The sequence below is a fragment of the Trachypithecus francoisi genome, unplaced genomic scaffold, assembly GCF_009764315.1.
Source record: "Trachypithecus francoisi isolate TF-2019V2 unplaced genomic scaffold, Tfra_2.0 Lachesis_group10, whole genome shotgun sequence".
Lineage (NCBI taxonomy): Eukaryota > Metazoa > Chordata > Mammalia > Primates > Cercopithecidae > Trachypithecus > Trachypithecus francoisi.
The window spans coordinates 118,463,444-118,480,425 of NW_022681455.1; the positions used below are offsets into that span (position 1 = coordinate 118,463,444).

At 42.2% G+C, this 16,982-nt stretch overlaps 1 protein-coding gene and 1 long non-coding RNA gene across 2 annotated transcripts in view; one reads left to right on the forward strand and one right to left on the reverse strand.

Moving 5' to 3' along the window:
- The window catches only part of VAT1L (vesicle amine transport 1 like), a 194,737-nt gene that overhangs the window by 21,349 nt on the left and 156,406 nt on the right, over positions 1–16,982 (forward strand). The window contains exon 3 of the mRNA XM_033219858.1: positions 8,881–9,010. Within this exon, the coding sequence (XP_033075749.1) occupies positions 8,881–9,010 (130 nt within the window). The remainder of the gene's footprint in view (positions 1–8,880; positions 9,011–16,982) is intronic.
- LOC117088087 lies at positions 9,118–16,151 on the reverse strand. Its single transcript, XR_004438993.1, has 4 exons — positions 15,738–16,151; positions 12,713–12,765; positions 12,579–12,636; positions 9,118–9,266 (listed from the first exon to the last, which is right to left on the reverse strand). It is a non-coding gene; the product is annotated as an uncharacterized LOC117088087 (long non-coding RNA).

Below are 16,982 nucleotides of genomic sequence, written 5' to 3' on the forward strand. Positions count from 1 at the left end.
CCCGCCTCAGCCTCCCAAAGTGCTGGGATTACAGGTGTGAGCCATCGCACCCAGCCGTGATCAGTTTTTATGATTCTGTTTCCCCATGAGAATTTGGAACCCCTTGTTAACTTTGGGCATCCACTACCTAGTATACAGCATAGTATACAGTGAGTGCTCAATGTGCTAGTTGAGTGGAAAGGTCTTGTCTTTGTAACTGGGAAAACCGAGCGATGATTTTTCTCTAGGAGAGCCAAGTACGTTAGTCAAGAGCACGGGCCCTGGATTTACATCGTTTGCTTTCGCAAGCAACGTAAACCAGGTAAAACCAACATTTTGTAAACCTCAGTGTGCCTTCGTTATTGTTCTCTGTAAAATGGGGGTAATATTGTTGATCTCTTAGCATCGTTTATCATTGTTGTAAAAAATGAAATGACACTCAACACTATGCCTGACACATAGCAAGCACCCCATGAAAGTTTCCTATTACAATTACTAGCCACAAATCAATTCTTTTCCTTCCCATCCTCCATCATCAGAGAAATTAGAATGGTCAGATTTCTGTTAGCTTCTTGGGGATGCCTCCAACAGTCACAAAGCCCTATAGGAAATAGAGCCCTCTCAGAAAGAGTCCATCCTTTTTTGATCATTTTTTTCCCATGGGAACAACTGACATTGGGGTACTCAAGTGGTCCTTTGCAACCCTAACAGCACATGAGAGTACGTGCTTTCACTAAACAGACTCTCAGAGCTGGGGCCAGGATGTGCACATTCAGAAAAAAAAAATGTCATGATGATCCTGACTTGCATTTAAAAAAGTGGTTGTATTCAAGGCTCACCCCCTCTTCTCAGCAATTGCAGCTATGGGTGGAGGGAGGGGATCTACTGCCATTGCTCACAAAGAGAGAGGGTTCATAGTCTTTATCGAGTTTACTACACATGACTTCAAGGTGTCTTGGAGCTATTTCATAGAATCATGAGAGCTCCAGATTTGAAGAAAGGATGTCAGCTAGTCTTGTGTTTTAAATTTCCTCCATGACATCCTTCATGGTCTTCACAAACATCCTTAGTAACCAGGAACGGGGCAGCCTGTCTGATATTTTTATCAGCAACTTGGATGTAGAAGCTTGTGTCATGATAACCACATTTTCACAGGATACAAATCCAGGAGGGAGAATTAATTTTTTTTTGATGAAAGAATTAAGATTCAAGAAAGAGACAGACAAATGAGAATGATGAACTTAATCTAATAACACCAAATCTAGCAAGGATAACTATAATCCTCTGGACTAAGATCAAAAATTCAACTGCCCTGGAGGACAATGAGAACTTTCATCTACTTTCTATTTAGCCATTTAATTTTTACTCTGTCTCATTTAGAAAAAGACTTGAATTAGCTTTAAAAAAATATTTAAAAAATCAGTGATTCTCTAAGTGTGGTTCCCAGATCAGCAGCATCAGCATTACTTAGAAACTTAGAAATGAAAAACTTAAGACTTCACCCCAGACCTACTTGAGTCCAGAACTCAGAGGTGGGGTCCAACAATCTGTGTTTTAACCAGCCCTCCTGGAAATTCTGATGAACAATAAAGTTTGAGAACCATTCACAATACTAGTAATACTGGTAATGGAGTATAAGGATTTAAAAAGTAGAAACTCCAAAGTACTCAGAGATTAAGAAGAAGTTGAGTATTAAGATGAAATAGAGGCCAGGCACGGTGGCCCAGCACTTCCCACACTTCCCAGCACTTTGGGAAGCCAAAGTGGGAGCATGACCTGAGCCCAGGAGGTCAAGACTGCAGTGAGCCATGTTCACACCACTGCACTCCAGCCTGGGTGACAGAGCTAGACTCTGTCTCAAAAACAACAACAAGAAAAGTGATATAGAGAATGAATGTGATCAATTTGGCTCAGAGCTTCCTAACAGCCAATGCAAAGAAATAAATATAACCAATGTATATACTGTACTGAGCCTGTAAGATCCATAAAGCCAATCCTTGTGCTGAGATTTGAGGAAAAAATACTGTCTTCATAAAGTCGTGAATATATATTGTAGCAAATTAAATACTTAACAAAATCCCTACAGTAAGTATTAAAAGTAATGGCACAAATCACAATTACTTCTGCACCAACCTAATAAAACAGTGGGTTTCTGAAGATTCTTTGGCAATCTCTTAATTGAGCTAATGACAGAGCAAGACTTGGGATTTCTATTGAGTGTAATATGAAAATATAGGATGAGGCTCTATAATCTGCATCAATAGAGAAGTAGGTTTCGGAAGAGGGAGATTTGTTTACTGATCTGACGCTATTTGGATTTTCATGATTGCTGCTCAGGATACCGACAACCTGATGAAGGAACAGGATCACAAGAGGCCTAAGATCTTTTCATATGAGCAACCTCTGCCTTCCTTTCACCAGGAGAGCAGAAGACAAGGGAGCATCTCCATGCTACCTGTATCTTCTTTGCTAAACTCCTTCTTTGGAATCACTTTTCACCTCAAATGGGAAAATTAATAAACTATAGCTGGGCTGATTCTTTTGTCATCCACTTAGTGATGTCTTTTAAGAAATCAAATGTGTCATCATTTGATATTGTTAGCATATCCAAAAAAATATTCCGAACAATAAGCTTTGGGGACAAGAAGACATAGAAGACTACCGTGGTTTATAGATCACACAATGACAGCCTGGCGGTCAGAACTTAAGCTTGGCAGTCATCTAAAAAGGGCTCATATTTCCAGTTCTGGTACCAACTATATAACCTCGGACAAGGTACTTTATTCTCTCTTGGCCTCACCTCCCTTTTGCACAAAATGGAGATTAAAACACTCCATCCCTTAATACCTAACATGTAGCGGTATCATCACGGGAGCAATGTTTGTTGACTTTGGTAGGACAAAAATAAAGGCAGCTAAGTGTCTCTCAGGAGACTTTACAGGGTGATATTTCTCACTTACTAGATAACAGAAAAGAAAGTGTAGAGACCGGCCGGGCGCGGTGGCTCAAGCCTGTAATCCCAGCACTTTGGGAGGCCGAGACGGGCGGATCACGAGGTCAGGAGATCGAGACCATCCTGGCTAACATGGTGAAACCCCGTCTCTACTAAAAAAAAAAATACAAAAAACTAGCCGGGCGACGTGGCGGGCGTCTGTAGTCCCAGCTGCTTGGGAGGCTGAGGCAGGAGAACGGCGTAAACCCAGGAGGCGGAGCTTGCAGTGAGCTGAGACCCGGCCACTGCACTCCAGCCTGGGCGGCAGAGCGAGACTCCGTCTCAAAAAAAAAAAAAAAAAAAAGAAAGTGTAGAGACCAAGACTAGCTTTTAGCTCTGAGTCTAAGCATACAAGTCAATGTGTTTTTTCTCAAGACCACCAAGTGTCTCTCCCTGTCTACCTAAGGTTTGATTTTGATAATGTTTGAAACAGAGCCCACAGGATAAAGGACCATCTAACAAACAAAGTATGAGAGCTGGGGAAGGCTTCAGAGACTCAGCCAAACTCCACCACTAATTGATGGCAGTACAGAGACTAAAACCGAAGCCACTGCATCTGTTTCCTTTCACTGCTTCCTTCAGTCTTCTTGTCCCTGAATCTTTTTTTTTTTTTTTTTTTTTGACGGAGTCTCGCTCTGCCATCCAGACTGGAGTGCAGTGGAGTGATCTCCGCTCACTGTCTTCCAAGTTCAAGCGATTCTCCTGCCTCAGCCTCCTGAGTACCTGGGACTATAGACATGTGCCACCACGCCTGGCTAATTTTTGTATGTTTGGTAGAGATGGGGTTTCACCATGTTGGCCAGGCTGATCTCGAACCCCTTACTACAGGTAATGCACCTGTCTCAGCCTCCCAAAGTGCTGGGATTACAGACATGAGCCACCATGCCCCGGCTTTCCTGAATCTTAAAATTCTTTATTTTAGTAACATTTGATTTACTTGAGATTTCATGGTGTTATGGGATACACAAAAAGCAAGGAGTTGGAAGACCTTTACTCAGGTCTCAACTCTGCCTCTGTCATGTGCTGTCAGTGTTGTTGTGCCGCCTTTAACAAGTCAGTTTTCTTATCGGAGGCTCAATGTTCACATCTATTTAATGGGATTAACGGTATCTGCACTTCTTGCTTTTCTCAGCTTGTTACAAAGTTTAATGAGATGTGTATGAAAGCACATGACAAACTGTGCTGTACTATACAAATAGAAGAAAGTGTTATTATTTTAAGGAACTGTCCCCCAATTTTCCTGTATCTTCCCTCACGTGTCTTCAGATCCCTCATTCTACGTTTTGAGTTTTTCAGGGTCTCTTTTTCAAACCTCTATCTTCATTCCTTCAAGATGCTATGTCTCAGTAGTAACTCTTTCAACTTAGCCTCTGACTAATAATTTAGTATGAGAAGAAAACTGAGACAGTCTTATATTATTTATTAAAATTATACCAATCTTTGAGAAAAATAGGATTACCTGGCAGAACTTTATGTCAGGCACTTTCCAACACTATTTCTTTTTTTTTGCAACGGTCTCAAATGTTTAAGAGCTGTATAAAAATTTTACTCCCTTTGTGGGCCTGAGTAATCGGGCGTAGTCATTGCCACCCCCAAAAACATTCTAAGAATCATATTACCTTAGAGAATACTGGAAACTGTAATTGTGCAAAACAGGGGCATTAACATGCCCCTGTTTTTTTGTTTTGTTTTGTTTTTATTATTTTTTTTCTGTTGTGGTGGAAAAAGAAAAGGATTAGACTCAAGTTTTTAAGTTCATAGATTTCACTATTTACTATCTGTGTGGCCTTGGGCAAATAATTTATTATCTCTAAACAAACAAAGTTATTTGTTTTGTCTGAGGAAAAAAAAATAGAGTCAACAATGTCTGTCCCAGTGGGTGATTGGGAGTGATTGATTATGGTATTCGTTTGAGTTTGTATCTTTTGGTTTCATGTGACAGGGACCACACAGGTAATCCAAACAAAGAGCTTCTGCTATAAACACATGTGTGAAGTAATGAAGGAACTCATGAAAATCAGAGAGCAGGAGGTGTGATGGAGCTGGACCTCCCCAAGCCCAGAGACTGGACCTCTTCTCATTCTAGGGAGCTCAGCAATGGAAGTCTACAAAGCCTCATCCTGGTGCAGGGAGTTGGGTTGACTGTGTTGCTCTTCATGTTTGTTCTTTTAATTCTTCCATCTATTGGCTTTTCCATGTATGCTTCGCCAAAGCGCGGGTCAACTAGGTCTCTCTCACTCATTTCTGTCTTTTGACATCCTTTCTGTTGCTAAGTCGTTCTCTTGATGTGTGTTTCCCAATTCATAGTTTTACAGAGAACACTCAGTTCTTGGACCAGCTCATTTATTCAGTTTAAGGAATAGGTTCCTGTCTAGATTATGAATGGCCACTCCTCCAATATTGGTCCCACATTGGTGCAATCAACTCTCTGCAAAGGGGAAGATATAAAGAGCTATAAACATGGCTCTTGTATGTGCAAGGGCGGGGCATAGAGAGGTTCCCCATAAAGAGGTAGAGTGTGTTGCTTAAGGGGTCAGGTTCTAGACTTGGCATGAATTCAAATCCTGACTTTGACACTTTGAAAAGATGTCATGGCAAGCAGGTTACTTAAGCTCTCTGGGTCTCAGTTTTCTGATCTGAAAAATTGGTGTGATAGTTCATACCTCATAGGAGGAGTATTGATGAGTCTTAAATAACAAAAGTCAAGCACTTAGCACAGTTCTTGACACAAACTAAACCCTCAGCAAAAGCTAGCTATATCCATATCAGGAGAAACAGGTCTGATCCAACACTTGGGAGTACTCTATTAACAATTATTTACATCCGCTTTGTGTGGAGATAAACAATACTGACCTGTCCTAGTCTCCGTCTCCAAAATACACCTATGTCCTAAAAATAGGGGGCATTCTCCATGACCTGACAGAATCACCTAATGCCTCACTGAGGAAACAGGGTGCTACAGGCTTTTGAAAAGTCAGTGTTAGGCTCTTCTCACCGGAATTTAAGTAGCTGACTCTCAGTTTACCATCACTGGGCCCAGTTCATGCTGGATGGCGAATGCAGGCAGCCCAGTTGAGCAGCGTAATAAGTATCAAAGATGAGGCAGGCCTTCTCCAGGGGGCTGCCATGTTTGCAGAAATGGCAACTAATTTCTTCCAGCATTTTTCCAACAGGGTCCTGGGAAATCATTGGTTTTCATGCAAAGAAAAACACAGTGAGCTAAAATATACATTAAATGAGATGGAGTGCTTGATTCAGGATGTAGAAATTTCCTTTACTGTTGTACAGTGATGTTTTATTTATTTGGTTGTGTCAGAAAATCGGCCGTTTTATATAAGTGAAGTTCAGAGATAGCTGAAGTTTTTCCATGTCAGTTCTGAAAGTGTTTTTAACTTTTTTTATGAGTGTCTTCCTAAAATATATCACATACTTCTGCCTTCTTAACTGAAGATGCAAATTTCAAGGCTAACATGTATTGAATACTGACTACGTGCCTGGCACCACATGTCAGTGCTTTATGTGCATTAATTTTCAATGACAGCCCCGTGAAGTAGGTACTGCCATAACTCCCACTTTACAGATGTGGAAACTGAGGCATGGAGAAGTTAAGTAACTTTTCCCAGGTTATAGAGGTAGAAGTGGTAGAACTGGGATTTGTACCCCACGCTCCCCAAGCTCTTAAGGAATTGGCCATGTTATTGGATAACATTTCAGTTAATAACTGACCTGGATAACTGCTAACCATTAAAGTAGGACCTTTGGGAGTCTACACATATCATTCAGAAACGTATCCATTACTCCAAACATTCTTTGACTGTTTTTTAAAAGGAATTAGTACTCAAACTGGCAGTGCATATTTTTGAATATCCATGACTATTTCTTCATTCAGCAGATGCTACTTGAATCTCTACTATATTTCTTTGGGTCCGATGCATGCCAGGCACACTGGAAGCAGAGAAATATGAGGCATATGGCTGCCTTCAAGGAGGGTGCACTTTAGAGAAGTACCGGCTGGGACAGTATGTGAAACTTCTCTAATTTGTGGTTGGGAAAACTTTGAGAAGGTGGTGAGTTTTGAGCCCACACTTCAAGGAAGTCATTTTACTCACCTTTATTCAGTCCCTTTGTATGAGACTCATAAGTGAGACCAGTGGACACAGGTGGAGTTAGATGCTTCCTTGGGTCCAAAGAGATCAGAGAAGAAATAGGAAACATGTGCTTAAGAACTAGTTCAAGTTGGCCAGGCACAGTGGATCATGCCTGTAATCCCAGCACTTTGGGAAGCCGAGGTGGGCGGATCACCTGAGGTCAGGAGTTCGAGACTAGCCTGGCCAACTTGGCGAAACCCCATCTCTACTAAAAATACAAAAATTAGCCAGGCATGTTGATGTGCACCTGTAATCCCAGCTACTTGGGAGGCTGAGGCAGGAGAATTGCTTGAACCCCGGAGGCGGAAGTTGCAGTGAGTCAAAACCACACCATTGCACTGCAGCCTGGGTGACAAGAGTGAAGCGAAACTCCATCTCAAAAAGAAAAAAAAAAGAACTAGTTCAAGTCATCTAGCTTGGAAAAGAAGCTGTGGTTGGATGCTAATGGATGTTGGGTCACACTGAAGAGTGTAGTTTCTATAGTCCGAGTCTTTCTGATATGGTGGCTTCTAAGAACAGAAAGTACAGGCTGGGTGCAGTAGCTCAAGCCTATAATCCCAGCCCTTTGGGAGGCTGAGGCGGGTGGATCACCTGAGGTCAGGAGTTCAAGACCAGCCTAGCCAATACGGTGAAACCCTGTCTCTATTAAAAATACAAAAAATAGCCGGTCGTGGTGGCAGGCGCCTGTAATCTCAGCTACTCAGGAGGCTGAGGCAGGAGAATTGCTTGAACCTGGAAGGTGGAGGTTGCAGTGGGCCGAGATTGAGCCATTGCACTCCAGCCTGGGCAACAAGAGCAACACTCTGTCTCAAAAAAAAAAAAAAGTACATTACAACCACATCTGTTGGGGAAAAAATCCATGTTTAATGAGGTGTTTTCCCATGTGATTAGCAAATGGGTGTTAAATGAAATTCCCAAGAGTAGTTCTAATAAAATAAAAAGAGTCCAGGATCATTGCTAATAGTATCATTGGAATCAAGTGTATGGTTTTCCATTATGATGACTTTGATATATTTCAATAACTTTCTTATTCCAAAAGTAATGTGTTAATCAGAAATTTCCAGTAATATCTCTCATCTGGAAATAACTAAGATTTTTGAAACACTCCAGTATTTCCATATCCATTGGGGCATTCCTTTGATCTCTCTTTGAGTCCCGTCTCCTCCAGTGGAACATAATGTGATCCCCTGATGGCTCATATTCTTTATTATGGGAGCTGTTTATGCATAGTGCTGGTGTAAGTGTGCGTGATGATTGAGGAGAGATGGTTGGTTGTTTTGAGACCTTTTTAGTTAGGTCTTCTTTCTTTTTCTCAGGCACTGGCTGGTTGCCACTGGGTCTGGCTGCTTTCCATGTGTCTGTTTATAACCTCTTCCTGGTAAATTTTTTACCTTTGATTAAGTACTAGGAATTCTAATAGCCAGGCTAGTCGATATGTTTTTAGAGTAAGCATAAACAGGTTCTGAGAGGAGACAAAGAGGCCATCTCTTGAATCAGTGTAAACTCTGCAACTACTGCTTTCATTGCCACAAATGTATTACTTGTCTGCATAGAGGTAATTGAATTTTGCTTTATTGATGACATCTAGCTAAGTGGCATTACTCTTAGTAATACTTTGCCAAAAAGAAAAAAAAAAGTGAGGAAGGAGTGAAGAAGGGAGGGAGGAAAGGAGGAGAAGAAAAGGAAGAAAAGAAAACCAGGTCGGTGCTTTCTTTTGGATCTCATGCTGAATTTCTCTCCTTTCACGTTTGCTTTTCACAGTGGATTAAACTTCATTGACTTGATGGTGCGACAAGGGAATATTGACAACCCTCCCAAGACTCCCCTGGTGCCAGGATTTGAGTGTTCTGGGATTGTTGAAGCTCTGGGGGACAGCGTGAAAGGATATGAGGTAATGTTTTGACTCTCACTTGAAGAGTAATATTCATTTGGAATCCATTGAGACAACAAAAGATGATGCAGAAAGAAGTGTTTGAAATAACCTATGGCGTGCATTATTATTATTGTCTTCTTATTTGGACTATTGACAATGTTTATAGTCATTAAGGTCTCACGCCTTTCTTATGGACTATCTTGGTTGCTCCTGGAAGCATTCTGGTGCAGTGAGCAGGACAAAGCTTGTCTCCCCATTTATTCATGTCATGCAGCTATTAAACAAAAGTATTTGGTGTTGGATTAACTAAGTTTGCATACCCCTTCCCATATCCAGAAAATCCAGAATGATTTTCTCATCATCTTCAGCTCAAAATGCAACTACAAAACACAGAAGTTTGGAGGAAATGGACTCTCTATTATATAACTTGGCTCCTTCAGATAGTCACTTAACTGGTACATTTAAGTGATCATTTATAAATTCCCAACTATTTCAGGGATTGGGAAAGTAGCATTTTGGATGAAGAAGATCTTAAAGAGTGGAGGTACCTGAGAAGTAGAACAGAATTGGCCATGGATTGATGGCTTTGGAAGTAGGGAAATGGGCAAAAAGGTTTATTCTATTATACTGACTACTTTCGTACGTGTTCAAACTTCTCCATAATAAAACCTTTTTTAATTTGTAAAATGATGTATGACCCTTCCTACTATTATAATGCAAATCAAATAGAAACCAATCTATAAAAACTTAGAACCTGTGTGCAAGTCAATTGCACAAAATTGCAGTCATTTGGAGTCAGAAAAACCAATGCAAATCAGGTACAAGAGCTCTTACTTCATAACTAAGTGCTCCCCTAGGGAGGAATGAACATTTGAGAACCGACTATAATCAGAACCATGGAGAAGTTATCTTTTTTAAGCCTCCACCATAGCCCTGCAAAGCAAAGATTGTTATCCCCTTGCAGATGAGGTTTGAGAGGGTTCGGTAATTTTCTGTGAGGTCAGAAGGGTAGTTAGTACTAGCAGAACCCGGATTTAAATCACCAGAGCTTGTTTATCCTTCTTACAGTCTCATGATCTTCATTCCCTATTCCCAGTCCCCAAATACTGCAATAATAAATGCAGGACAGGAGAACTAAAGAAGAATTCTACAAAATGCCGTGCCAAAATGCCCTTGAAATTGAATTGGAGCCTGGTTCTCAGTCTCAGTGTGTCTGAGCCTCAGTATCCTGTGAAAATATCAATATGCTCCAAATTCATTACGGAAAATGTCTGGAAATCTCATCCCACTTATCAGTATTTTTGCCAATGGTTTCCAGATAAGACAGCAGATACATGTTGAGAAAGAGGCAGTGAATGAGCCTTTTCTTTTTTTATATACGAATTTACATTTTTCTGTCCTCAGGTAAGCAATATAACCAGAGGCACACTATCTCACCCTGAAAGTGCTGCACATAAGAAACACTATCTTCTCTTCCATCCTCCACATGGTCCCCAAAGAAAAAAATCATGCAGCGCACTCTGTTAACCCCGAGCATTGAATAAATAACCAGTTATTTTAGAATATAACAGGAAACAGGGGCATTGTTGGACTTGGTTTAGAGGGAGAACTTACTATACTTGATTATGTATATTTTTCCTTTCAGTATGACTTATCTTTTGCTAATTTGCCCTGGCTTGTTTACTATCAAGTCCACACTTTAAACTCTGTCCCTTCCCATGACTTGTGGCTGCACCAAAAAAATAAGTCACCTACTCGTTTCCAGTCAGGGTGCCATATGGGAGAAAACTGGCACGAATATTCCTTCTATAATTTTGACTTAAGATCTTCAGTCATATTGGAGATGGAATTCCTTGCAGCAGCACACTGAATAGCTCTCTCGGTTTGATAGATTGCAAGGGATGATGAAAAGCCATTACTGGAGGCCCAGTAATAAAGGAATAATTTGGGTGCATTTTGGCTGCACTCAAATTATTTTTTTTTTCTTAGCAGAATCAAATAATGAGATGAAGTGGATATGTTTTAAATGTGCCTGCCTCTGCACTCTGAGGCTGGAGCTGAACCCATGGTTTGGACATATTTGCTATTTTGATAATGAAATGGAAGTGGTGCAGCAAAGTCGAAGAAGAGATGTGTGAACAGCCAGCCCTGCAGTGATGACCATGAGACCACTGTTAAGGTGGTTGAAATATTCTGTTCATTATACTCTGTGCCGACCCTGGAGGCCATCAGTTACTCTGTGGGACTGAGGCTGTGTCTTTGAGTTTTTGTGATTCTGTGAAGAACAGGATGCTAATGTTAGACCCTAGTTATCTTCTGATGCACTGAAGATGATATTCTTTTCTTTTTTTTTTGTTTTTTTTCTTTTTAGATGGAGTCTCACTCTGTCACCCAGGCTGGAGTGCAATGGCGCAATCTCAGCTCACTGCAACCTCTGCCTCCCGGGTTCAAGTGATTCTCCTACCTCAGTCTCCTGAGTAGCTGGGATTACAGGTGCCTGCCACGACGCCTGGCTAATTTTTTGTGTTTTTAGTAGAGACAGGGTTTCACCATGTTGGCCAGGCTGGTCTCAAACTCCTGACCTCAGGTGATCCACCCATCTCAGCCTCCCAAAGTGCTGGGATTACAGGTGTGAGCCATCGCCCCTGGCCTGAAGATGATATTCTTCACATTCATGAATTGGTCTTCACCCCTACAGTGGGACAGCCTCTCTTTCCCCTCAGTTTCCTCCTTAGACAGCTGTTCCTCCTGCTTCCTGAAGTATAATGAGTCAGTATTTAACTGCTGATTGCTAAACTGTGAATTCCATCAGGTCAAGAACCAATCTGTTCTTTTTTTTTTTTTTTTTTTTTTTTTTTCTTGAGATGGAGTCTCGCTCTGTCGCCCAGGCTGGAGTGCAGTGGCCGGATCTCAGCTCTCTGCAAGCTCTGCCTCCCAGGTTCACACCATTCTCCTGCCTCAGCCTCTCAAGTAGCTGGGACTACAGGCACCCGCCACCTCGCCCGGCTAGTTTTTTGTATTTTTTAGTAGAGACGGGGTTTCACCGTGTTAGCCAGGATGGTCTCGATCTCCTGACCTGGTGATCTGCCCATCTCCGCCTCCCAAAGTGCTGGGATTACAGGCTTGAGCCACCGCGCCCGGCCCTAATCTGTTCTTTTAAAGAGCGAACATGTATTGCTCTTTCCTCATTTTCTGTGCACCATGTTAAGTGCATTGTGTGTGTATTATGCCATTTAGTTTTCATAAGGACCTTTTACTAACATTATACCATTTTGGAGCTGAGGAGAATGAGCCCTGAAAAGTTCAACTAATATTTCCACACTTGGTAGGTTCCCCTGTTATGCACCTGTAACTTTATGTTTCCTTTGGAGCACTTATCTCAAGTGTAATGAATTAATTATTTGTATCTGGAATCAGACTCTCTGAGGCCATTTCTTTAATGGTTTCAAGAGGGTTGAGGTGGGCTGCCACACCCGGTCAGATTGAACTTTTACCTAACGCTAGGAGGAGATGACAATAGTCATGGTGACTCCCAGGGTTTCCGTGATTCTCCCTCTACAAATATATTAGCACTAAGAAAACTAACCACGGTCTTGGCTGAGGCTACTGCCAGCTGGATGAACCAGTGCTGCTTTAGAATCCCCCTAAAATCAGCAAAAACACACATTTAGCTGAAGACCAAACCCCTTACCAAGAAAAGCAAAGCTCATCGATACTCACATCCTCAAGCTCGAGTTCTGTAGGGGTGTTTCCCATTGTCTCTGTATCTTTTCCTGCAGAATAAGAGAAGGACCCTCAAACCAGCACAAGCCGTCAGTCAGGATAGCCTCCTCTTAGTAACGGCTTGTCTTAGCAACACCAAGAAGGTGGAAACTAGCTAGAACAAGGGAGAGCTCTGCAGAGAGACAGATCTGAACTAGAAGCCTTCTGCTTCTGCTTCTGCTTCTGCTTCTGCTTCTGCTCCTCAATGACTCCTTCACCTTCCAGCCTTAATTTTCCCATCTATATAAAGGGCACAGTAATAGTTCACTATGAGTCATCAACTTCAAGAACTTCATGGAGTTCTTGTGGGAATTATGTAAGGTCATGTAAATAAAGGCACTTAGCCCAGATTCAGGAACATATTAGTTTTTGTTTTGGTAAATGCCATTTATCATTATCAATAACAATAGCTCCTAGCACCCCTGCCCCAGCAGAGTTTCCCTGCCCCAGCAGTTCCTGCCCTAGCAGTGCATTCTAGTCAATTGCAGACACTGGTTTTTCCCTTTAGACCTAGAGATGTTTCCTATGAGACTATTGAAAGCTTCTCCAGGATTGACTTTCTTCCCTTATTCTCTCCCATTTCCCACCCATGGAGAAGTTAGACAAGGTTCAGTTACTTGTAATTATCCATCAACCCATCACTCACTATGCACCAAGCATTGGGTCATGCATTTAGAATCCATAAATCAATAAGACCCAGCCTCTGCCTTCTGAGGTCTCCCCATTTAGAGGGAGGCTAGTCATGTAAAAGGATAAGCCAGTATTATAATGGGATCTGCACAATGATGAAGGATTACATAAGGAATCAGGTGGACTTCTGTTGAAATCTTATCTTTTTTTTTTTTTTTTTTTTTTTGAGACAGGAGTCTCACTCTGTTGCCCAGGCTAGAGTGCACTGGCATGATCTCAGTGCACCGCAACCTCCATCTCACAGGTTCAAGTGATTCTCCTGCCTCAGCCTCCCAAGTAGCTGAGATTACAGGCAAGCGCCACCACACCTGGCTAATTCTTTGTATTTTTAGTAGAGAAGGGATTTCGCCGTGTTGGCCAGGCTGGTCTCAAACCCCTGACCTCAAGTAATCTACCTTCCTCGGCCTCCTAAAGTGCTGGGATTACAGGCGTGAGTCACCGTGCCCAGTCTGAAATCTTGTCTTTACCACTTACAACTGTGTGGTCTTGGGCAACTTATTAACTGCTTTGAGCTTTAGGTTCCAGTCTATAAAATGCGAACAACGATAAAAGCTACCACACAGGGCTGTCATCAGAATTAAATGCAGTAATTTAATTTGCTGTGTACTCAGTGCCAGCACACAAGCAGCACTCAATAAACACAAATCCTAGCAGCAATAAGAAGACATGTCAGTTCTGCTTTTGTAGGGGAAGGTTGGTTATCAGGGAAAGTTTTAGAGAAAACATTTGAGCTGAGCTTTAAAGGAAAATCAATACTTTCCAAAAGAAAGCGAGTGCCAGCTGCAGAAATAGCAGATACAAAAGCATGAGGGTGTGAGCATGCGCTTTCCTGTGTTTCCTGCTGCTTTTCCAGCATGGCCATAAGGGAGACACAGGCGTCAATACTGAACAAGCACAGGGGCTGAGTCTTCCTTTCTCCTTTGCTCACATTGTCTGAGCTCCCACCCACTCCTGCCACTTCTTATTGTTAGCTGATGTTTTTTATTTTTATTTCTATTTTTATTTTTTGAGGTGGAGTTTCGCTTTTGTTGCCCAGGCTGGCATGCAATGGCACGATCTTGCTCACTACAGCTTCTGTCTCCCAGGTTCAAGCAATTCTCCTGCCTCAGCCTCTCGAGTAGCTGGGATTACAGACATGCGCCACTATGCCGGGCTAATTTTGTATTTTTAGTAGAGACAGGGTTTCTTCATATTGGTCAGGCTGGTCTCGAACTCCCAAACTCAGGTGATCCACTCGCCTCAGCCTCCCAAAGTGCTGGGATTATAGGCGTGAGCCACCGTGCCTGGCCTGGCTGATGTTTTATTCTTAATTGAACTCTCTCTGGGACAGACTGCTGTCACCACCAGTGTGGAGAGTCACTCCCTTCCAGTATCCAAGAAGTCTAGGGTCATTTAGGGGCTTGGGGGAAGGGGAGAGAAGGCATGTGGGGTCTGAGGCAGAGACAACATACAGGTAAGTCTAGGCAAGGACTTCTCCCTCTCCAGCAGTCCGGGGAGGATTCAGAGAGGGGAAGACCTGCTTAGGTTTATGCCAGGCTACCCAAGGATAAGGAAAGGAGATGCAAGGAGGCAGTGAGAATGTCCTCCTTGCCCAGCTGTCAGATCATCATGTTGATTAATTACTTGCCTCTTTTCTCAAAACGAGCAGACTAGACTTTGCCTTGCTCTTGTTGCTGTCACGAGAGCCCCAGAAGACACACTGGGGCAGAGCAATTTGATTCTGTGGTTCAGGCATCTTTCCTGAATTAGGTAACCCAAACCCCCGCCCCTGACAGAGTTACCCTGGCAGCTGGAGAGAGGTGGCCAGGCTCACTTAGAACATTGTTGATGCTGTCCCCAACTGTCTCATTCACCTGAACTCCTCATTACCCAGGTCTGAATGGCACCAAGATAAGTCTGTTGTCTTTATACTATACCATCCTATAGCCAAATGGACAATCAAGTCCTCTGGATCCTGTTCCAGACACACACTGAGGCTGAAGCAGCTCAATTCCAAAATACACAGAAGTGGCCAACCTGGAAAATCCCCAAGGTTTTGGGAGCGCTCACCTCCAGGCTACTCTGACATCCCTTGACCCCACCCACTCTTCCCACACCCAAAAAATGAACTCTGTTATCTTTGGACCAATATCTGAAACATCACCATCGTAATTTCATGCTTTTGGCTTAAGACTGCATTCTCTGCTGAAATATTATCCCTTCCAAGTAGATTTGCCTCTAAGCCCTATCACTCATAGCACTTGCCATATGAAAATATCAGGGAGTATGAATAATTTGAAAGCATGAGCTGTACCTCATTGACAGTTATATCTCCAGTGCCTGGAACCTAAGATCAAGAAGGGGCTTCATATGCAAACATGGCTCATTGTGATGTCATGGAAAAATATTTGGAATTAGACAGGCTTCACTCTGTATGTCATTAGGGAAGATACTCAGCCATTCTTAGCCTTTCTTCATATTATAATAAGAATAATATCCTATTAAGCTTTCACGTACATTAAATAACTGACAACATGAAGATTATAGTCTAGTACATTATGATTGTTTAGCAAATCATAGATTTTATAGTGATCAAATGTACATATAGAAAAACTTATTGGCCAGACACAGTGGCTCATGCCTGTAATCCCAGCACTTTGGGAGGCCAAGGCGGGAGGATCACCGAGGTCAGGAGTTTGCAATCAGCCTAACATGGTGAAACCCCGTCTCTACTAAATACAAAAAACAAAAAAAAAAATAGCCAGGCGTCGTGGTGCATGCCTGTAATCCGAGCTACTTGGGAGGCTGAGACAGGACAATCGCTTGTACCTGGGAGGCGGAGGTTGCGGTGAGCTGAGATCGCATCATTGCAGTCCAGCCTGGGCAACAAGAGCAAAACTCCATCTCAGAAATAAAGAAAAGAAAAAGAAAAACCTCTCATAAGGAGGAATCCATTCTCTAACCAGGCTATAAGTTCCTCATGCTTGGCTATGGAGACTACATTTTTGAGAAGTCCTAAAGGAAGGACAGAAGGTTGCCAGGTGAAAGCATGAAGGAGAGCTCTGCATCGTTTTGCTACCTTTCTTAGATGCACTGACACTTCCCAGGACTTTTGCTACCACCTAAATAATGTTCAGAGTTTCAAGGAATGGTTCTCAACTAACCAGCTTAGCTGGTTCTGGAGAGGAGAGGGTAGTGGCCGAAGCTGGGTGGACAAGAAACATAGACTATCAATGGTTCATTAAATCAGTTCTATTACTTGTGAAATATACACATTAGCTTTTTCACTGCAAATTTATTTTAAAAGATATGTTTCGTCGAAGTTTAAAAACAAATGATTGTGATACTCAAAAATTTGGATAAAGTGTATGAGTCAGTAGAAATAATGTGTTTGGACCATGGATAGCTCCCAATAATACTTTTTTTTTTTTTTTTGGAGACAGTGTCTTGCTTTGTTGCCCAGGCTGGAGTACAATGGCGTGATCTCAGGTCACTGCAACCTCCGCCTCCTGGATTCAAGCAGTTCTCCTGTCTCAGCCTCCTGAGTAGCTGGGACTAC